Source organism: Sturnus vulgaris, chromosome 3, assembly GCF_052056855.1.
Source record: "Sturnus vulgaris isolate bStuVul1 chromosome 3, bStuVul1.hap1, whole genome shotgun sequence".
NCBI lineage: Eukaryota > Metazoa > Chordata > Aves > Passeriformes > Sturnidae > Sturnus > Sturnus vulgaris.
Window position 1 is genome coordinate 94686429 of NC_142245.1, and position 23901 is coordinate 94710329.

The window sequence follows — 23901 nt, forward strand, 5'->3', positions numbered from 1 at the left end:
CTTGCCAGATGCCTTTACAGATAATGTACATGATGAAGAGCACACAGTATGTATGCATGACAGTAGCAACGAACTAGCAAGAAGCTGCATTGCAGTATACAATGGAGTACCTCCACGTTAAGTATATGGAAATATAAAGGAGTTCAATAAAGAGGGAAGAGTAACAGGTGAGCCCCGTGCTTGGATTCCTGTTGATAGAGTGAAGATCACTTCTATGTAAACAATCTTGGGTCAAATCACTACGACTAACTCTCAACAAGTGAGAGCACAGAGGGAGAACAAACATTTCCTTGCTGCTGCTTCCCCTCATAGCAAAGATTCTGCTCTTCACCTTAAGTAAGAGGCAGCTCAGATGTTAAAATATTTGCTATAGACAGTTTAATTTGCCTCATGTATTGTATAATATTGAAACAATATTGCCAGTGAACATGGTAAAGACAACACAGCAGATCACTTTTGGAAACATAAACCTAGGAAGTTAACAAAACAAGTCAGGTCACAAAGTAGGCAGCAAAACTGAAATCATTAGTGACCTGTTTAGTCTGGTGAGATGATAAGAAAAAGATCAGTATGTCTTAGTACCCATAAAGAAGCAGCAGAAAGTCATCACTAGATCACAATTCCATGAGGATGATGGCATGCTAGGCCATGGGTATTTGTGTGGAAAAAAAAAAGATGACCCTCAGCCAGACGTACAGAAAATCATCATGTTCTTGAACAAAATTATTTTATTGAGAAAACACAACTCATATGCACCATTTCTTATATGTTGCTTGCTGCAGCACTTACTGTGTGTACAATAGACCTATAATAACCTGAGCTCTGACTACAACAGATGGCTTAGTTGAGAAATGAGAAGAAATCTCCTGTGATGCTTTTATAGGAAAATCTGTAGTAACAGCTGAAAAATGAAACTGCCATGTCTAAGAGATATTGGTAGAGTACTTGTTATTTTATGTCTCCAAACTTCTGTTTTCAATACTGCAGTCCATGACATTTTACTGTATTATGACAGAGCAAGCTTTAAACATTCTTTAATCCTCAAAGTTTGTTTAACTCTGGGTTTGCTCTCCTCTGCCAAAACAGCCCAGCATAGCCCAAACTGCAGCCTTACCACCTGACTTAGGGAGAGCTTTGTTACAGAATTAGGCCAGACTTGCCAAACTTATTTACAGAGATCTGGCTGTACCTATCCAGCCTCACATAGGAACAACCTGGCTGATTTCTTACCATTTTCCCAGTGAGAATCTGAGAGATTTTACCAAAGCATATAGAAAGCAACCATGTGTCCCAGAGGCTGTGAAACTAATAAAAGTCCATTTCAAGCACATATCCAAACCACTCATCCAAAATCTTTCCTTAATCATACCATTCAAAGTACCAACAAAACAAGCCTTAAAAAAAAGCAAAGTAGGAGAATATATGATCCAAGCATCGTATTAGATGAAACAAATCTCTCAGAAAACACAGAAAAAGACAGAGGAAATTAGGATGTCAGCTATTTCCCTGCAAACCCATGACAGTGACTCACAGAATCAATTGTACCAAACACACAATTGTTGGGAGAAAACACGATCATCAAAGAAAAAAATGCAGCAACAAAGCACACAAAGAAGGAGGCTGTGAGCTCATCATGACTCCTGTTTGAAAAAACTTCATGGCTGTAAACATCAGGCAATTCAGTGACACTCTATTGTAGGTTGAAGGAGAGGTTGAACTAATGTTTCATCAACTCTTAACTTTGGAGTACTAAGATGTTCTTTTGGTGAAAGCTGCAATTTTGACAGAAATAAGGGCTTAAAATTTTCTGAAAACTGTGGTCACAAATGTTACTCTGAACCCTTAACACTTCTCTTATTCTGAAAAAGCTGGCTTTTGTGTGACAATTCATCAGCATGCACTCTTATGCAAATAAAATTTTTGTAGGCCACCGAGAAGAGAAACTCTGAAAAAATATATGACGAAATTATCACAAGGTACAAGTAACATCTAACTATACAGAGGCAGACTCTTAGTTAAACCTTGTTCTGTAATTAACATGAAATTCTTATAGGCATCCACTTCTCTGCTGCCTTACCTCAGATTTCATTTTCAAGAAAATCTCTTGCCCCAGATGCTCTTGTCATTTCCAAGCATCTTACAGAAACCAGTGGGTAAATGGGAGCAAGGTCTAATGAGACATTAGCACAATTACAAACTAAGGGAGTGACATTTAAAAGATCTGAGACCACATTCAATAAAAAGCTTCCTGAATCATGATGCTTCTTAGACAGATTTTAATTTTAAATTTTACCACTTATACCCTGAAGCATAATAGGTGAGCAATGCTTCTAAAAGTGTTTACCTCTATGGAATGCGTCACAGTGCTGATTATAAAAATTTGTCCACCACATGCAGCCCAAATGGTCTCCTCCATCACAAGCAGACTCCTTACAGGCAGAACCCCCAATTTAACTATCTTCTGGGGTTCTGTGTTCCATGTCCCATCTTCAAAAAAAAAAAAAGAAAGAAAAAAAAGAAGAAGAAAAAGAAAGGTTATACACAAATTGTGATCTTTGCTTTAAAACAGTTCTGAAAACTCCACTGCCACTTCAAGCTACACTGTGATTTGTGTATGGTTACTTTTACTTCCAGGGTAAATTTGTAAGGATAAAACAACGTTAAGGGGAAAATCCAAACCTAAGTATTCATGTATCTGTCAACAGCAAATCTCATCTAGATTAAATTATAATTCAGGAATACCACATTGCTGTTCTGATACAACTGCTTTCCTTTCCAGAGGAAATAGTCAGAAACCCTTGGTTGACACAGTTGTCCCCAACTCAGAGGGAGCTCATGACCAACTTCAAGCTGAATCAATTTCTAACTAGGACAGAATCATCTTTCATGTGCAAAGTAGTCAGGAAGATTTTTACTGTAAGCTCTAATGAGTGCAGATCACTCTCTAAGAGCATTTTGATGGAATGGACCTTCCTGCTACTACTAGATGCTTCATTTAAGACAGAAATTAAAACAAAAGAAGAAATCAAAACTGGGTCTTGTGCCATATTTTCACTTTTTTTACTTTTTCCACTAATTATAAAACCCACAGTGTTTTCTTTAGACTGCATTTAGCAGATCTAAATTAAATTATGTATGTGTATGTGGCACAATTATCTATTTACTGAGGTTCTGGTAAGAATTGCATGTTTCCTCAATTTCCACCTCTTTGAAACAAGGACTAGCAGATTATTTATCCCCAAATTTAAGAATCAGCAACATGAGCTTCTTGAAACAGTTGTAGCTTTATCTTTTATACATAAAAATTGACATACTAAGTATGTCAATAATAATTTTAATGTTTTCATATTAGTTTATATATTGTAAGTGCTCATTGAATATACTCTCAAAGATGACATTTCTATACATTATGATTTATTAATAATATAAAAATCTGTTAAAAGTAACTGGGTTTTACACTGAGATAAAATATTCCAAAAAGCACCATTGCTTCATTGAAAAGCCTTCTTCCTGCACAAGCTGCAGAAAAGTTATCTACTTTTCTGACACTGGTTTCAACTCAGTAACCACTTAAATTTTGATTGATGAGACCAAATTAAACACATCTTTAGGCAAGCACTTAAGTACAATTTTTTTCTCGTCCTTCCTGAAAACAAGTGCATCTTCTATTATTTGCTTAGAGAATGGGGGTAGAAAATTTCCTGCTTCATCAATAACAGTAGCAACAACAAGAATGAGAAGCCTCAGTTCTGGAGTGCTTCTCAAAATTTCTGTCATCTGTGTGATACAAACTTCGCTGAGTCATTCTCAGGATGTGGCTCTCTTCTGAAAGCATCTTTGTAGAAGTGACATTTAGTTTCAGGCTGTCAAAATAATTTTCATTATTTTAGTTTGCATTGAAAAGAGTGCTTCCAGTTATAAGCCTGCAAACTCTCCCAGCAATGTCAGAGTCACTGTGTTCTCTATGACTCATATGTACTATTAGTAGCTAACAAACTTCTGGAAAAGTTTCCATTCTTTAACAACCACATTATCCACAAATTAAATTCCAAACTTCCCATACCCTATGATTACTGTGGCCAGTGTAGGCAGTGCAAAGCCTTCAGAGAGTGAAGCTGCACACGTGCATGTCACAACTTTCATTGGGCAAGGGATGCTGACTGCAGAAGTTTAATAACAATCTGTACATAGCACCATTCTTAGGGATAAACCCAGCATAATTCTGGTACATTCTTCCTGTCTTTTCTGAAGGATAAGGACTGTGAGTTTGGGCAAGGAGCAGATATGCTGAGCAAAAAGCTATATTTTCAAGTTATATTTTCATGCTGAAAAAAACATTAATATAAAAGAGAAAGTTCATGGAACTTGACAATTCTTTCTCTTAAATACATTCAAACTATACATTAATTTATATATAAAGCATAGGTGATATCAAAACAACAGGAAAATATGGATTTTCAGGATCTCAACTGCGGACTCATTTACATTTTGCTTAAAATATATTTCAAACATTTAATGCTTTAATCTTTTTTTTTAAATCTGGACGTTTATGCCCTAAAGTTCCATGTTCCATCCTCAGATGACTAAGCATTAGGCCTTATTAATAATTTTGATCAATGTAAGAAGGTTTTTTCAATACTATCAATGTTATAAATACGAACTGAGTCATGTATATCTGATTCAACATATATGCCTAAAAAAACCTCAGTTCTCACAAAAACATTTTCTGTTGGTGTGTGTTTTAACACAGTACTTGACAATCCAGTTTTAGAGTTCTGTAGGATTGGACATACGAAGAAGGTGAGATAGAGGCCCCATGTCTTTCATGTTACCACGATTTCATGGAAAAAACCCTGAAATCCCATTTGATGTATCAGCCCAGGAAAAATCTAAAGCTATCACTCTACACTATGACCCTAATCATGTGATAAAGCTATTCTCTAGTGTTTTTTTATTTCTTCCTGCAAATATTGCTGTCTTCCAGATCAGACAGAATCTGAGACAGATGAGGAGAAAAAAGGGTAGGGGGACACTCTCTAGTACTTAGAGCGGTATTCAAAGGATGTGTCAGCTGTGTTCTGGACCCTGCCTCAGTGAATGATTAATTAATTATACAAAGTGGAATGGCACCAGGAGGACAAATTAAGCCCTGTGCATCTCTCTCCTCTCATTTTGTGGCAGCCAGGGAAATCTCTTGAGAGTGGAAAGCATGGGTAAAAAAACACTCAAGCAAGGCAAGGGATTAAGCCTGATAATCCAATATATGTCTGTAAATGCTTTAGCCACAGGCCGCTGGCTAAAAGTAAGATCACTACTTCATTTTGCTGAGTGAGAATTTTATCACCCATCTCCAAAATTACTTAGCAAGTCTGTGTCTAGCTCACAAGTGGTTTAAGACTACCAAAATCACACTTTGAAGAAAACATAATGCTCTCCCTGCCTCTTTTTCCAGATCTCAGCAGACTCTGTTCAATACCTGCCTGCACAGACTTCATGTTTGACACTGGCTATTTCATGTTATCTGTCTGATCCAGTGTCCATTGCTTTTAAAATCTAAGGGAAAATAAATATTATCTCTATCTGACTTGTGTAAACACCTGCAGATTCAAGACATGCTTATGTAAGTAGTTTCAACAACTGGCACTATCCAGGTACTTAAAAGTAGTCACAGCACTTGCAAAACAGATAAGGAACAGCTTTGTTTGATGCTATAAAATCCTTCGCTAGTAACTGACTAAAATAAGTTTATTTTTTCCTGGCAAAAGAGAGAAGAAGCAAGCCAAGATAAAACTTTTGCCAACAGAATCTCAAGGCATACTATATGAATTGCAGGTACAGCTGTTTGCAGGAAAGAGATGTGTCTACAAAATCTGAGAAGAAGGTTAAAGATAGAAATGAATCCAGGGGCTTCTGGAAATTAGATGTCATATATTTATGTTGTATGTAAGATGCTTGATATTTGCATATTAAATGAGTATAAAAAAAATAAAATATTGATTTTATACTAATAGATCTGTGTTATGTCACTGTGTTATGCCACTATTTTTTATATTCTTTGTAAGTTATATTTCTCCAGAAGTTACATGCCATAGTTTATACAACAGTGTTGAACAGTATCTTGCAATACATATATCATGTTTAGCTGCATCAAAGTAAGGTCTCTCACGCACATAAAATATTTCTAAGACTTTAATGTAAAAGGACATTATTTTCATTAGTGCATTTTGTTATTAGTCTTGTGATTTTTATGAATTTGAAAAATTAGTTTATCCTTCTATTCACTCAAATTTAATCAGATAGGAAAAGTTTTAAAACAATGTCCATTTCATCTTTCTGTGGTTTGTTTCCACAAAACCAAATGAAGGAAAGCAATACTATTTTACAGTAATTTATAAGAATAGGCTTCCTATTATTAATTTATAGATGTTTTAAATGTTTAGGACTTGTAATATTTGTAATTAGTTAGTGCACTCCGCTCTTCCTATGAGATGACCTATTAACATATAGTTTATTTCCTCAGAAAGTCTTTTCAAAGTTTGTAGTAGTGTTCCCTTCCTCTATGCTTTCAGTCAAGCTGAACCGAGCAAGTGTATTTGTTGACAGCTTCCTCTCTTTCTTAGCAGCACTATTGATGGTTTCACAGCAGAGCTGCCAACACAGCCCTGGGAACAGCAGTTCTTGGTTAATTAGTGCAGTGGAGCACAAACATTTTTTCCATCACATGGTACATAAACCAGCACTGTGGAGGAGTAAAATAGTACCTACAGAATTCAAAAGTTTAGCACATTCCTTATCACTTGAAAATAAGATGAGGTACTCAGGCCTGCTCTTCTAAACAATGTGTAACTACGAATGTCCTATACTGTGTATGCATACTCATTTTTTCTCCCATATGCATCAAATTCTTCAAGCTAAACAGCTGACAGAGCTCTTCCTAAAGTTATACAGGGTGGTGCTGGAGGTCCTGGCATGAGATAAACAAATAAGACTGAAAGCAATGTCAACATATTTCTGGTAATGAGCATTGTGTGACACTGCAAAGACAACAATATTTTATCTCTGTTTCAGTATCACTGCTCTAGTCCCTCCCCAATAGCTTATACCACTGCTTACTTTTCATAGCAGTACCTCTCACAATGTCTACTTGAAGTGGCAATCACATGCCAGAAATCCACTCTTCAGACAAGCTAGAGCAGTACATGGGTCCACTCAAGCTCTGACTTTGACATTAGAGTTTTACATTCCATATATTCTTCCTTTCCTCGATTTGTCAGAGGACACAGGCCTTACCAAAAAGGTACCTCACCAGTCAAATGACTTGCTACTCCTTTGCTGTTGTAACTGTCTCCCCTTACCCTTGTATTTCCTTGCAGTTTTCATCATTCTCCTTGATATCAATCCTCTAAAAATGCTCACTTGATTAGTGCCACAAGGCCTCTTTAGACAGATAAGTCATCAAAACTTCTGACCAGCCTTCAGACCTCCCTGTGTTCTTACCAGTAAAGTTTCTACTGTTCTGTGCATGGCCAGAATTGCCTCAGCTATTATTTCACCTGACCAAATTCTTACTGAACTACTAAAATATAAATTCTTCTACTTTCTGCCACAATAAGTACGAGTTTTTATCTTCTTTTTCCTGTTTCTCTCCTGTATTCTTCACAGGATTTTATGAAAAGGAAATGTATATCAGTGTCTAGAAGAAAGGAAGTAGCTGGAACTGGCTACAGTGTATCAGGAACAATACACCTATATTATATAAAGATTGTGATTTCCCTTTCCTAAGATACTTTTGTGAATGGAAGTCAAACACGCGCTGACCTTTTTTGCTATTACATCACTCAGAAAACACATCTGCTGGGCTGTCTGCAATCATCACAAAGGGGTTTTGTTATGTTTTTTAAACAAAGACAATACAACACACTTTTTCCTTAACCTCTTTTAAGCATGGAAATATCTTTTTTCATGGAAATATTAACTCAGCCCGAGGCAAATACTAAATGCAGTATTTTTCAGAATGATAACTGTGCAAAAGTTCATAGACCTGTAAAGTAAATTCTCAACAAACAAGGTGTCAGAAATTTCTAATCTGCATCACACCCATACCTATATAGAACAGCATTTAATTCACTAGCTGTCTCACAGTTCCTAAAACAAGTCTTCTCACATACATAAAATTAAGGATTAGTGAGGGTAATTATCAGGAGTACTATTTTTATAATTAATATATTACCTGACCTGCACCCTAGTGTTCTGTGATATTTTCACAAATCACCATGTTAGCTCACATTTAAGAGTCAAGTAGATTTTACAGTATCAGCACCTTGAGAGTTTTAGTTTTTCAAATACATTAAAGTATATATTTTTAAGTACTTAAAAATACATAAGATACTAAAAAGTACTTAAGTACTTTTTACCACATATGTCAAAATACATGGATACAGAGGTGTATCACTAAAATCTGACTACTCTCCAGAAAGGAAGTTGTGCATCTCCTACTCTCCCACTAACATGGCACTTGCTCCTTGGTTTACTGTACAGACTTCTCAGTTTCCATTTTTTACTAGTTCAAGATAAGAATTTCTGCAGCCAGAGAGCACTCTGGATGCTGTTGATCTGACAAAGTTCTCTAGCGAAGAAAGTCAGAAGAAAGCACTTTCTGTTTTTAAACAAACATAATGGATATTTATATGCACTGATCTCTCTGAGAACAACTGGAGAAATCAGAGCTATTTGGGTCCTGCAAACCAAATGACACAAGTCATGGGTCTCTGACTACACAGAGTAAGGCATCAAGCTTCAGTGACTGAACTGACCCACACAATTTCTGCCCAGGGAGGAAGGCAAAAGGAGCCCAACTCTATCACAGACTGCAAGATAGATTTTCATCCTAGAAGAAGGATCATCCCTTCTCATTCATGGAATCCTGCAACAGGCTGCACAACCATTTTTCCTGTGCATCTCACATTTGTCCTTCTCAGGCTTCAAATCAAGGTGTAATGCAGTGATATATTTCACATTCACTTTTAAATCTTTACTTAATCTCCTTTATGATGACAGACCAAAACTCAAGCTAAAGTGCATGGCTGAAAAGTAACCCCCTCTGCAGAACAGAAGGCAACCCTGATGAATTGCACAAAGCTCCTCAGAGGTTGCATTCCCCCTCCCTCCCATTTCACTGCTTGGATTCCTTTGTTTGGTAAATAGGTCAGTGCTCATAAAAACACCCCTCCAGGGCTGACTGCCTCACATAACCACAGTAGCCAACTATAAGGAGGACAGACACTAACATGGCAGCAGCTGAATCACACAACTTCCATGGGGCATGGAGAACTGAAAAAAGCCATACTGACCAATAAGGAGAGGGACTACAAGATTAACTGACAAGAGTCACAAAAATATCATTATTATTTCCCATCTCAAATTTCCAGCGATCAGACTTTGACAGGCTCTGTGCCTGTCATCTCACTGCCTAAAACCAGTGTCTTCAGAAGAAGATGAACAGGGGATGCCACAATCCTGGTCAATGCAACAACCTTCATCTCATAACCAGACTGTAATGCAGTCTGGTTAACAGCTCTGCCCCATCTTTAACATTCTCTGTAGATATGAAACCCATGAATCCTTTCTTAGCTATACTGTCAAGGATGTCAGTTGTGTTCTTGAAGTGGTCTTCTCTGGAACAAGTTGAGTGATAGTAATTGCAGTCTTAAAACAGCTTAAATACACCAACACCTTACAGAGAAGCTGACAGATTCACTTTAATACCCCTCCCAGGTACGTAGAGAAACTGAAATACCAAAAATATTATAAATCTGGGATTAAGGCCTCACTCCCGTGCTTCAGACGCAAAGAAAAAAACCACTATTCAGTGGTAAAAAAAACAGTGTTTTAAAGGGAACTGAAATCTAATGTTTGGCTTCAGATCAGAGGCTCAACAGGAAACCTACTGGGTTGAAGATGACAACTGGACAAAGGAAGTCTCTTTCCCAACACTTTTTCCCAGATCCTTTGTTGCTTGGGGAAAAAAGAAAAAAAGTATCCTGTACCTTTCCCAAACAAAGTCTTTATATGAGCTAACAGTGGACATATAATTTGTTCCAAGATTACAGACACTGTGTTTGATTCCTCAGTTAGTTAGAGAGGATTCAGTAGCCAAGATACAGTACCACACAAATGCAGCTGAACTGTTCACAGGGCCCACCTCATTGGAGAAGCATGACAACCATCATTACTGCAGCTCATACAAACAAGTCAGATCTTTGTTGGCTCTGTACTTTGCAAGGTGTCTCTGTGCTAACATTTCACTTAAAACATTAAAGTTTCAGACCTTGAGCAAAGCCTCACTGACTTTGAACTGAATCACTAGACATATATGCAATACTGCAGGGAAGTTAGTGAGATGTACTGGAAACACCTAAACCAACTCTGGAAAATACTGTTGCGGTTCAGAAGAATTGCCTGGGATTCTCCTTTATTCATATTATTTTAGTCAATTATTTAGCTAGATACAAAACAACCAACTTTGATGCTAATAGAAAAAGGAGGCCTATCTTGAAATACATGAACTGCACACATAGGAAAGACTTATCCCATCTGTACAGTAAAAATGGGGTTGTCATTTTAAATGAGATATACAGACATCTCTACCAGCAGGGGATTTCTGTGTTTCATAAACACCAGTACTGGGTAGTTGAGAGAAATAAGCACTATGCTGTGTAAAATACTGCATACTGCTGTTAGAACATAAATTTCTGGAGACTTGCAACACTGAAGACTTCAGGGTTTAAACTAAGGGGGAAAATCATTTGTCACATGCATGTATGGTGAAAGTGGAAACAGTATCAAAGTTCCTACCACCCTTCAAAAAGAGAAAACAAGTCTCTTCAGACATACCGGAAAGAGTAGTAATCCTAGTTCAGCAGTTTTACAAATTTTCAGAAAATATATTAGTGGAAAATTACTTCTGCCAAAATACACTGACACGTGAGTTCCTCAGGATGCCATCAAATCATATCACTATGCAGCATTACCTTCTGCTTTTGTGTAGATTGAGATGTTTCCATTTACCAAGCCAGCAAACAAGTACTGAGACCTATATGTTAAGCTCATAACAGTCGATTTTTCAGGAGTGAAGAAGTGTTGAAGTCGAATTTTCTTTGAGCCTTGGCAACTTTTGTAAATAGAAATGCTATAGAAAGAAACAAGAAGAAACAAACCTGTGAAATTATGCCTCACATACTTCATGTTAGATTATGCAAAAGAGAAGTTTAGAATAAAACACTGGGGAAAAGAGTATTTTCTCCTTCAATTCTTGACACCCCAGAACGTCCGCATAGACAACTTGCAATTACTTAACATTGACATATGACAACACATTCATATTATCTTGTCTGCAGAAACAGTTATTCAAAAAAGAGACATAATAAAAATTCTGCTCAGAGTCCTTATTATGAGCTATCTAAAACTTTTATTAGTTAAAAAAAAAAATTATAGTATTTGAAGAACTAGGGAAAAGAAAAATTCACTACCAGATGTCACACTTAAAATTTCCACAATTCCTCCTGATTGTTACAATGGGTATGCTAAGAATATTGTTAAGGCATTAAATCACTGATTTCTAGAAATAGCATTTTCCTTGGAGAATTTTGTTCTCCTTCATTTATACTGGTTACAAACACCTTCAAAAATCTGATGTAGTTACACACTTATGCCCTCAACTAAATAGAACAAGACCTCTTTGCTAACTGACCTATAAGTTTAGAACATGTAGCCTTGTTCTCCAACACAAATCAAGTGATGGCTCAGTAGGACATCAATTCAAAGAGACCAAAGTAATTAATGTCAACAGTAAATGGCAATATTATTTTTTCACGTGACAAATCCTGCATAATATCACAGGGCAGAAGATTAATGGATTTCTCTTTGCCATTCTGAAAATTTTCCAATACCTGAAGATTATGTTGTAATGTTACAAAAGCAGTATTTATATTTTTCACATATGATGAACTAATCGTCTTGCATCAAAAAGATACCCTGCTTTAATTTCAAATACCACATGGTGTAATTTTAAATAATGCAGAGTGCATTTCATCCTTGATTTAAGTGGAAAGGATACCTTGAGGTCACTCAAGTGATAACACTTGGATACTTTTTTTCAAACGTAAACATTTTCTTAGAAGTATCTCACAAAATTTTGCTATAGAAGAGTAAACAATCAATAAATCATACACATTACACCAAAACTAAGAATCACCTTCCTTCTTCCATGCCAAGGCAAATAGTAGGGACATTAGATGTTTTTGCAATAACATTTTCAGAATCTGGAGCTTTGTTTTGCTCTTTCAGCTTCTCCTGTTCTGGTATGTAGACCATGCAGAGAATCCGTGATTCCACATTGAAGCACTCAATAACCTTGGGGCTGGAGCTTTGAAATGAGACTATTGCAACCTGGCCCATCTGATTAGTACAACTGCCAATCTGAAATGAAAAAAGGAAAATAAAATTTAAAAAAAACCCAACAGACCGTGACTGATAGTGTCTCCAGGAAGGTCAGCATGTACAAGAAGGAATGACTGGAATGTTAACTGAGGAGTGCATCTCAAGTGATATGTGCCAATATGAATTTTCATGCATTAAGGCATAAGAGAATTATTCAGCACAAATACAAGCTATGTCAAAACATTATATATACAAACTTGCCTTCTACAGTCACAAAAAATTATTTTTTAAAGCAGGAATAATAGTATGGCCTATTCTGATATCTGACTCAAATGTATATACATTACATAATGCAATTACTGTAAGTATCTTAGCAGCATCCTATTTTAATAACTGGTGTTCTAAATCGTCTCAGGTTCCTCTAAAACAGGTAAAAAAGCTGAGGTGTGTCCTTTGCACAGGTAACAGGTCTACAAAGAAAGGTTCTATCCCAAAAGAAAGAGTCTTGTAAACTTGCTGATACGGAAACCTAAATTTCTCCCTGATCCAGAGCTAAGCATCATCAACATGACCATAAACTTGTACATTTTAGGGATCAGGGAAAAGTTAAAAAAAACCCCAACAAATAAACCTACCCAAGCATGTACTTGTTTTTGTATAATAACTCTTTCTGCTTATATTAAATAAAATAGGAACGAGAAAGAAAGAATATTTTGTAGCAGTAGAAAGATTTAATTTGCATGTTTTTGCAACGACTGTACAAATGGCAAAGACAAAAGGAAATTATAAGGGTCACCTTGAAAACGACCACTAAAATAGCTATTTCTAACTTTTAATTCACAATTTCAGCATTGTAGTAACTAGAAAAGCTCCTGAAATCATTAGCTTGCCTTTTTTTCAAGAACAGCTTCTATCCACCTCTGCTGGAATATCTGCATATCTGGGGTCCTAGCAATATGCAGAGTAAATTTTATTCCTATGTGGATTTAAACAGATTATTTTTGGCTAAAATATTCTTAAAATATGAAAACAGACAGTAGGACAGTGTAAGCTCATATGGGTTTTAGCAGCAATTGTTACAAATTAGCACATAACTCCCTTCTGAATGTGCTCAGCACTTTGGAATTCATTATGTGCTGCCCAAATCACACACACTTAACTACACAGACCAGCAAGATCACATGGACAAATTAGTAGCTAACCTTTCATCTTTAAACAAATAAACAAAGAGAAAAAATCAACTCAACATTTCTTTCATATCTACACATTGCCGAGAGTCACAAAAAGCAATGGAAAGAAATAGGAGACAACTGCTTTCAGATTTTAAGGATTACATTTACCCAAAGAAAACCATGTTCCACAGCACAGGAATCTGACTCTGTTTCTCCAGCAAGGTATGGCTCAGGATTATAAGCAGCACATTCAATCTTAAAAGAGAGGAAAAGAGAGCTATCAGCACATTAAAAAAACATGCCTGTTTCTGTCTATTTTAGTTTGTAATTAACTAAAGCATTTAAGGATATCAAAGACTCTCATAAGGCAAGGAGTCAGTTTAGTTCACTCAGCTTCTCATGGGCAGTGTCAGCTGCACAGATACTGTTCCTAAAACATTCCTTATCTACCCCTACACATCTTCAAGGCCAAAGACTACAAATTCTCTTTTGCTGATCTGCTCAAATGCTTCATGACTTTTATTAAGTTTTTTCATGTCCCCACCTGACAACATCCCTGATGTAATCATTAGCCTGTTACCTCTCATCCCAGACATCAGGTACTTCTCTTTCTCTGCAGTGTGCTCTTACATGTAAGACTGATATATGTCATCACTCTGTGTGAGACATCTCTTCATGAGGCCAAATTAACATTATCACTTAATAACACATAATTTTTTAAACAATGCCTTTTCAAATTTTTGTTTTTAAACTTATTATTGCCACTTTTTCAACTGACATCTCTCCAGCACATGTATCAGCCTCATGTGTATATTTGAGAGTGCAGAGTTTTCTCACCTGAATATTCTAGCCGTGCTGGTAGCAGCACTACACCATTGTTACCTCTTCAGAAGCCTGTTTCTACACATCTCATTCATCTCTTTGTAACAATAAATATTATATTCCTAATCAATCCCTACCTTGCTGGTCAGTATTAAAAATTATTTTAACAGACCAACTAACCCACCTCTTCAATCTGGATTTATGAAACTCCTAATTTCTCCCTGAGAATACTGTCTGTCCTGCTGACTGTCATCCTTTTTATTTTTCTTTCCCCTCCCCTCAAATTATTTCTCCAGCTGCCTTAGTCCTTTTGAATGCTAATACTATCATTCTTCAGACTTCAACTCCCTTCCAATCTCATGTCATCATGTTACTGTCAGCAAATTAATAACGATACTCATGACTTTATCATGCAGCCATTTGAGAAAAAAAAAAACAACTGAAAGCAACAGCAGACTCAAAGTCTATATTTAAGTCCATCCCAACTCCAAAGATCATTCAAGCATCAGGGATCTGAAAAAAAATATGACCAGTCATGGATTTCTAATTTCCTTAATATCCACAGCAGTTTCCTAAAGCTTACATAAACACTTCAAAATATATAAAAGTAATTAATAACTGTGTAGAGAATAAAAAGGTTTCTAATGAGGTGTGATATTACATTTTTACACAAGATTCTCTATAATTCAAACTAATGTTCTCTTGGACATCTTGGACATCAATGTCCTTCTGATTATATTGTAGTACACACCTCAGTTAGTAGTATTAACTTAGACTACTCACTTAGTATTAATTCCCCACAGCCTGGCAACATCATCTCCCAACAGTGAATAATTTAAAAAAAAAACAAAAAAACAAGTCTGCAAAAGTTAAGAGTTTTAAATTCAAAGTGTACTTAATTTTACAAAGTGCAAAGAATTTTATAAATCTCCTAAAAGTCAGCATTCATTACAAACTGATTTGCTTTAGCAGAAAAAAACATTATTAATTCAGCAAAGCAATTCACTATATACAGATACAAATTTGAAATCACGAGATGATAAAAAGAGAAAGAGAAAAAAAAAAGTTATCCATGCCTGTCTTAGCATGTCTCATTTAGCATATGGTGAAGCTATCTACTTGTGGTGATTTACAGTAGCTGTGACAATGAAATATATCACTAGTGAAAAATGAGACAGTCTGCAGGTTGGATATTTCCCAGGCTCCTTGTTACACCTCTGTGTCACTTTGCATCTTAGTCAGAAGTGATGGTTTTTTCCATAGTTAAACCCTGGCAGTTTAGCTCTCAGTCTGACAGAAGCCTGGGATGTAAACCTGCTCTGATGGCTCCCTACACCACTGGGCAGCCTGAGCAGCACACACAGAGCCAACAAACAGCATCAGCCAAGCAAAGGTTCTCTTCCCACCCTGAGCTGGGGCCTGAGAGCCAAACGGCAGTTGAGGCTGCAGTAATACTCAAGTCATATTTTCTCGTAATATCAAGGACTTGGGAGAACCAGGAATGACACCTGGGCTCACACTCACATTACTTTAGGAGCTGCAAAACTGGCAAAGTTAGCCCAGGGCTGACAGAAATTTTGTCACACACTCTGCTCTCCTGAAGTGACCAAGGCAAAGATCATCAGTCAGTGGTAAAAGTGACAAACTTCCTTTTCCTTTCAGAATAAGAAAACTGTTCTAATTTGATTACAAGAGTTGAGCCTGGGCCTTTTTGGCATGCATCTTCAGGACTTGCAAATGCCTAGGCTCTAGGAAAATACATACTTAATTTAAGTTTCTGAAAAAAAAAATTAAAATAGCTGGTTATTTCACCAGTGGTGACTTTAGAAAGTCAGTATAGAAAAAGCTGTTTAATAAGACAAGCATGACTGGTTGTATAGGAATTCAGACAGTTTCAGTAAACTTCCACTGCTCTGAAAACCAGTATCATAGGAATAGACTGTCTTAGCACCATTACACAGTTCTACCACATTTTGAATCACCAATTATTTTCCCTTAATATCCAGGCTTGTATACTCACATTTGAAGTGAAGCTGTCAACTGAGCTTCCCTCCCCTGTAGGCTGATCTAGCAGTCAGGGCCTGCAGACTCACCTCTTTAAGCAGCACCCATGCTGTGACACTAACTTAATTTTGGGATTCTATCCACACATATACAATTTTATTTCCATTACTCTTTCTGCACAAGACTTACTGATTGACAGTCAATAAGAAATTCTGTTGATACACAGGAAATATAGCATCCAGCACTCTATCTGTTAGTTTGGTATTGTACTTATTTTCATCATTAAAGTCAGTAGTCAATAAGGCTTCAAACTGACACATTGCTTTAGGAAATTAACCATTAAGACAACTTCTGTATCATTGTTCAGAATATGACATTTTACATAAGATTCCATGAAACATAACTAGAGAAAAAAAAAATAAAATATTGTTCTCTGTGTGCTAATATAAATCAAAAATTTGAGGAGGATTTAGCATAGTTGCACCAGAAAAGGACAGCTTTCATGGAGATCAGATTCTTACTCTTTGTAAGCTTGAGGCTAGTTCTAAACCCCAAACATTTGGAAATCCCAAGATGAATTAAAAATTCCCATCAGTTCTGCTTACAATGAAAGTATGAAAGTGAATGTCATGCTATGTAAAAATAAACATTATGCTCCTTAGTGCCTCAAAGACTGCAGCATTTTCATTCCTGTGACTCTTCTGGACCTTTAATTGCTAACGGTCTTAAAGCAGGGTAGCTGCTCAAGAGAACTAACAGATGTGAACTAATAGATGTATTTACAATATGGAATTCTTTAGAAATTATATTATGTAAGAAAACCTAATTGCAATCTCATATCAAAATTCCATTCACCTTAAACTCCTGTTGCTTGGCCATCATCACTGGCATGTGTCTAACAAGGAGAGGATGTTTTTCCTTTTTGATTTGATTCCCATCATCTTCTATGCAGAACCAACCTAACAGGTTATCCTCCGCTGTAATGGAAAGAACAAACAATAAACATCTCACAATCCTTTCACTGAATAATCACTTCCACCTCTCCACAGGAACAGAAAAGAATTCTGTCAGGACTAGTCAATACAGATCAGGCTGTTCTTATGCCATAGATGCATAAATGACAACATTATACTGTGAACAAAAATTCAATTAAGTAGATTACATACATACTGATAGTGCAAAAAAGAACACTTTACATTAGCAAAATGTTAAGGGTAGTCTCTTAATAATCTTGTAAATCGAATGTTGAAAGAGGAAAAGACACATCAAACCTCTCAGACTCTAGGCAATCTAGAAATTTGTTGAACAGCATTTCTCTGCCTCTTTAAGTAACATCCCTATCAACTGCCAGTTATCATAATTACAAGGATCTTCCTACTGGAATGACGGAAACATCCATTCTGTCTTCTTTTTTTTACTTGTCTTCTGTGAGACATCACAAAAGCACTCTTATCTTGACTATGTGCTGGTGAAACTTGCTTTCAAGCAAGTTAATGTTTGTCAACGTAGGCATGGAAAAGTCCAGGTATTTTTGGAAACCTATCCCTCTGTGAAAACACAGGAAACTAATAACATCACAGGACATTGCTCTAACGCAGAGATTATTTGTGTTGATTTAGATGCAACAATTAGTAATGAATACAAGACTTCATTAAAATACTGTTGAAAATATATTCCTTCATAATGAGTGCCCTGTTTTATCTATAATGTTAATAGTTTGTAGTGATACACAATGATTACTACTTAGTATATTGCAGTTTTAAACATCTGCAGACAAATTTTCACCAAAAAAAGAAAATCATTCTCCAAGAAAATAAAAATAAATAAATTACATTGTACATTGAGAGCTATTTTAACTTGTTAGGCAATGTGAGTAACTAGGAATTACCAAGGGCCAGTTTAGCCATTTGTAAATTGTTGATCCAAGACTGTTTGATGGCAGGGGTAAATGTATTGAACACAGCTGTAAAGAAAGTTGGCCGCCCAGACCTGCAATACAGAAAAAAAAAAAAAAGCCACTATGAATGCATTGGGTATGAATACAGTCATGGCTAAAAACTTTTGAGCAGGATGAAATGTCATTATTTTTTAATACTTAGATAAAGACTCAGATCTGAATTAAGTCTGCAGGCTATGATATGCCATATGTCCATGTACTGTACATGAAATGTTATGAGAGGAACTGGTGAAGGAATGCAACAGTGACTGTTCCCTTTAGCTGTCACTGCCATGGCTCCTCTCTTGCTTCCTGCATCCAGAATGTTGGGCTGAGAAACAGGAGAAAAGCTACAGGGCTGCTCTGGAACGTTAAAGCTTCCAGCATTACGATATAAGAGCAGAAGTCGGGGGCTTACCATGGAGACAGAAAGGAGGGGAAGCGCTACAGATTCTCAGATCCTCACTCATACATCTATATCTAATATTTAAACCGATTTAGAAAGTTTTATAGCCAAGATTTCTACTGACTTGTCCTGTTTTCCTGGGAGTTGCAGCTGAATTCTACAGCGATCTGCCGCTCTGATTTCATCTTCTTTTTTCAAAATCAGCTTTTGTAAACCTGAGGTCCAGTCATGGGCTACAGATTGGTTTAAGTTCTGAAAAAGTAAAAAATTAAGATTCAACACCAGCCTACCAGCAAACAAGATAATAAGGTGATTCCTGCACATAACAAACAATAATACATGGGCTTCAATTAGACCACATTTCCATAAAGGATAATTCAGCCATATTTGTAAACACAGTTCAGATATAGCTGTAAAATATTTTCTAATGTATTTCAGCTGAACATTTATTCTCACATTTCTCAGTTTGATGACATATAAATGACATTCCCAAGCATTTGTCAAATTAAAAAATGTAAATTTGTATCAGGTGTATGCATAAGCCTTTTATTTTATTCCAGCATCATGAACTCTGCTACTAAAGAAAGTCTTTTGAAAACATCTACAAATCCTACTGAAAATATGCTTTTGTTCAAATCATTGAGTCAAAATGTTTACAGACCCATCATGAAGGATGTGTGGTCTAAATCTGTTTAAGATGCTGAAACAATACCTCACTGCAAGATGAGTGTTCTTTTTCAGAGAGTAAAAGCTCACCTGAATGATACAAAGCATCAAGACTAAAAAGTAGACTGAAGGATACACACTTTCCACCATCAGAATTCTGTGACAACCTAAGCCTTTTTCAAAAATAAAGAAGCTGGCCTCATTCCTTAACTTAATTCTTGAAATGATCTTACACATATCTACCTGGAAACAATGACTGAATTTTAAATTTTCGAAGAGCAGTTGGCTCTGACTGTCAGTGCAGACAGAAACGTTTTTTATATGGTGATGGCTGAATGTCTTATGGTATATCTGTGCTATACACACTCCCAATTATGCAGATGAAATTCACCTACTAATGCTTGTGAAGCTTTGTCCAACAGCATTCTTTCCACAGAGTACATATTTTCACAAAATGCTATTTTTCATTTAATGCCTTTACTCTGAAGCCAAGATATGTCAAGAGAAACTCATATATTCATACATATACACACATTTGCAACCTGTGGTGGCAGGTAGGAGTTAAAAATTACATGTAACCACATATAAAACATATAAAAACCCAAGCAAAAAAGTAATTGTTTGAAGTCTCAAGACTTCATTTGGTGTTAAATACTATATTTGTTTGCCAGAATATAAGCTAAATCAAAGGGATGTGAACAAAGCTAAAGTAATACACTTTTTAAATTCTTCTGAACATCCTTTTATATTTTAGTTATTTCTACCCAGTTTTAAGTACAGTTTTCCCCAAAAGACAGGATTATGAGCTTGGATGGGGATCAAGAGCTTCCTCCAAACAACCATCCTCCTACTACCATGTCTAACTGCAAGAATCCAATTTCTTAACATCAAAATGTAATTGTGTTTCCATATAAGCTTATCAGCTACTGAACAAATGCAGACACTTGTACTATCCACCTACACTTAAAAACAACAAAGAAAAACAAGATTAGAAGGACAGCTGTAATCTATTTATAACACAACCCTTAACAGTAAATGCATTACTAGAGGTAAAAATTATTCCACTTTTTGCAGAGACAACTAAAGAACGTTTTGCACAAACCCTAGGGAGAGGCAAGTATACTACTTTAAAAGAACAGACTTGAAAAATAAATCCAGCTTTATTACCTGATAATTTCCTTTAAGGCTGCTTATTAATTGACTAATTTGACCAAGTACATTCAAGTCATGTAAAAGGTTTTGCAGATCATGGTACAGTTGCCCTGGTCCCATATAGAGCTTGTCTGAAATTAATAAAGCCATACAGTTATACATAATAAAAAGATGCAATTCGCAGTTGAACGAGGAACGTATCACAAAGACAATATGAACATGTATTAAGTCTCAAAATCGAAGTGGTTTATATCTATGTATATCCTCAGTATTTCACCTTGCTGCTCCAGCTGCTTCTAATGTCTCTGCAGAGAGATAATTGTGAAATGCACCCTAGGAGATAATAGGCAGTAGCATATATCAATACAACCTTTGCATGTACAGGCATTACCATTGGCATTTCCTTTTAGATCATCTTACTGTTTTTTTAGCTACAAATAAATATCCCACACTAGAATTGTAACACATATCAAAGCTTCACCGACCCCAAAATCTCTTGTTACCATGGAAGTTTTGTTTAACACCAAACAACAGACTTGCTGTAACACATTAATGCAAACATCTTTCCTGGAGGTTGTTTTTGCTTACATGATGAGCAACAAAATTGTCTGTAGCTTTTGCTATGATGGTTTAAAATTCAAAACTTGCATTATTGATTGTGAGACAGTTCAGGGTCATATGTCCATATCCTAACTCTAATACAAGCCCACGATTTCACTAAATCACTTGAAATTATACTGTAATCATGCTTAAATTAAAAAAAAATCTGTTCTAAAATCAGCAATCAATCTGAACACAGCAGAAATATTTTATGCTAATAATCAATAAGTATAAGGGCCAATAAGGGTACAGTAACTCAGAAAAACACACTGATTACTAGGATAAGGTGTCCATTTAAATGCACAAAGCCTGCAAACCCCTGCTAATAGACTCTGACTACCATGATGCTAGGAGTGGAATGGCTAAGTAATTCCTTTGCAAACAACACTCACTCTTCCATAAAACCCCCCCCTGACTCATACAGAGTCAGCATGTTTCCATGTGGCTGAATGACAGGAACAAGACTGGATTATCTTGCCAGGAAACTCCTGCAGATTCTTTAGCTCACGCAGTGTAGTATCCAAACTATGGATCCTTCATCCCTAGCACAGCTTTGGAAGGCAGTCTGTGGGCAGCAAACGCCCCTGCATCAGAAGGATTTCAACGATGTTGGCAAGAACAGGACCTAAATACAGAGCTGGCTACTGGCTCTGCAGACACTGAGGATCATGGACACGAGCTGTGCCACCTGCTCTGGCTGCAGGGCACAGCTCAGCTGCCACACACACACACACTGCTGGTGCCTCCATTCTCCTAGCCTGCTGCAGGGCCAGGGTAGAAAGCACAACACATCAAACCTGTCAAACAAAGCTGTCCAAATAGCGTAAGTCAGAACAAACATGAAATATAAACATGTATGAAACAACGCTACTTAAATCATTAGTATATTTTCAGTTAGGTATCAAAATAACTGTTTTCTAAAGACATTTTCCTATTTGGAGACATCATACAGAGAGAGGTCATGACAATGCTTTTCTTTAATGCAATTCATTATATTAAGCTAGAAGTGGGCTTTAAACCCTGAAAAGCATAAAATTTCAAGGCTCATAAAAAATATTATTTCTGTGCATTGCATTTGAGCACCAAACAGGGGAATGACTGCACTTTACTACTGTTTTCCCATCCAGATAATAGATGCAACTATCATCCTCCTCTTTGCCTGCTCTGAATGTTAATTAAAAGAACAATCTAGCCTTTCTTACCCCTAAAGCCAAATTATTCCATAAGAAAAGGTAATTATATTTATTGCACACCATGAAAAGAAACAACTGCAAAGTAGATCTAAGAAAAAGGATTTTGAAATTATGGTCAGTTGGGTGTATTTGCAGTTTTGTTTAAAAATAAAAAAAGTAACACTTTTCTTGAACTGCAGACTCCACGCTTTCATTAAGCTACATTTGTGCTTTCTTCAACCCAAATCCTTAAAAAAATCTGCATCTGAAAAGATGTAAACACTTCTCTCCTTGTATTTATCCTCTGATAGGTTATATCTTTTTCCTTGCTAACATCCTCAATAATTGTAATTGGTTAAGTACCAGAATCACTAATTTCTAGACACATCAAATTGTTGATTTTGATGGGGCTACTTGCAAAGAAAGGTGAAGACCAATGTTAACAGGAAATCCAGTGAAATCTAGCTAAAAGCCATGATAGTATGTCTGGAAATGTAAACAACACAAATTATATTCTTGCTCCAAATTTCTCCAACGAAAAGATAACTTCTGCAAAAAAAAATTACACTGAACAGAAATAATTGTTTTATTAGTTGAGGTTTTGCAGAAGTCCAGTCATCGGCCATTTACAAACTCCACGAATAAACAAACCAAACCAAACGGCTGCCATGAAAAAATTATTACAAGTATTTTTTAAATTTATCTTTGTGGGTTTGAAGCAAGAGAAAATTTACAACAATCAGGCTGTGAAAAGCTGAGTCTGTGAGGCTTCACCTGCAGAGGACGGATATTTTCCCCCAAGCGAATTACATTATTCTTAAATTATAAAAGCCAGGATCACTGTAGCCTGATAAAGACAGTTAGAAGACATTTTGTTTATTATTGTTTGGAGAACAGACATTAATGCAACAGATAACAATGAGCATCCAGGCAAGTCTCCCTGATGCTGCAGGACTTTATGCCATAGTCTTCAACTGAGGCCATAAAGTGAGCTTTAACTGCTGGGTTTGCCCTGGGCAGTACATATATATCCACCATGCCTGATAATCCCCTTCTTGAAGCTTCAAATAGTCTTACAAATATCTTTGTTCCAGCCTTGGAAATAAGGCATAAATCTCGAATTTCATTCAGTAATTGTCATCTGAGTCTTTTTTGTCAGCATCATGCATATTTTATAAGCTATTAATAAGTCAAGATAAAAAGGAGGCAATATGAATGTCAAAGCAAATAAACTAACCTGGCATCTGAAAGGCTGTCACACAGAAAAAACAAACAAAAGTAATTTTAGGCTCATTCATTAAAAGACCACATTCTTAGTACAGGAAAGGAAGCACAAAATCAAAACAGTAAATAATTAATGAGAGCCTGTTTCCATCCTCTGATGTTCTAGAAAAGAGAAATGGTCAAGCTAAGAAATTTTAATAGTAAAAGACTAGATCAATAGGCATGACTAACATCAGCCTTTCTCAGAGGTCCTTAGTGGGCACAAACTGACACAGAAAAATAAGGCTTCAGAAATCAACAATAATGTAG

The 23901-nt window shown here is 36.3% G+C and overlaps 1 protein-coding gene across 4 annotated transcripts in view; it reads right to left on the reverse strand.

Moving 5' to 3' along the window:
* ARHGEF10 (Rho guanine nucleotide exchange factor 10) overlaps window positions 1–23901 on the reverse strand; it is a 109686-nt gene that overhangs the window by 15971 nt on the left and 69814 nt on the right. For all 4 annotated transcript variants that reach the window (XM_088162301.1, XM_088162303.1, XM_014869528.2 and 1 more), the window contains 8 exons: window positions 20612–20727; window positions 18903–19030; window positions 18325–18425; window positions 17292–17413; window positions 13779–13865; window positions 12254–12477; window positions 11031–11188; window positions 2345–2487 (listed from right to left, as the gene is read on the reverse strand). In XM_088162301.1, the coding sequence (XP_088018427.1) occupies window positions 2345–2487; window positions 11031–11188; window positions 12254–12477; window positions 13779–13865; window positions 17292–17413; window positions 18325–18425; window positions 18903–19030; window positions 20612–20727 (1079 nt within the window). The remainder of the gene's footprint in view (window positions 1–2344; window positions 2488–11030; window positions 11189–12253; window positions 12478–13778; window positions 13866–17291; window positions 17414–18324; window positions 18426–18902; window positions 19031–20611; window positions 20728–23901) is intronic.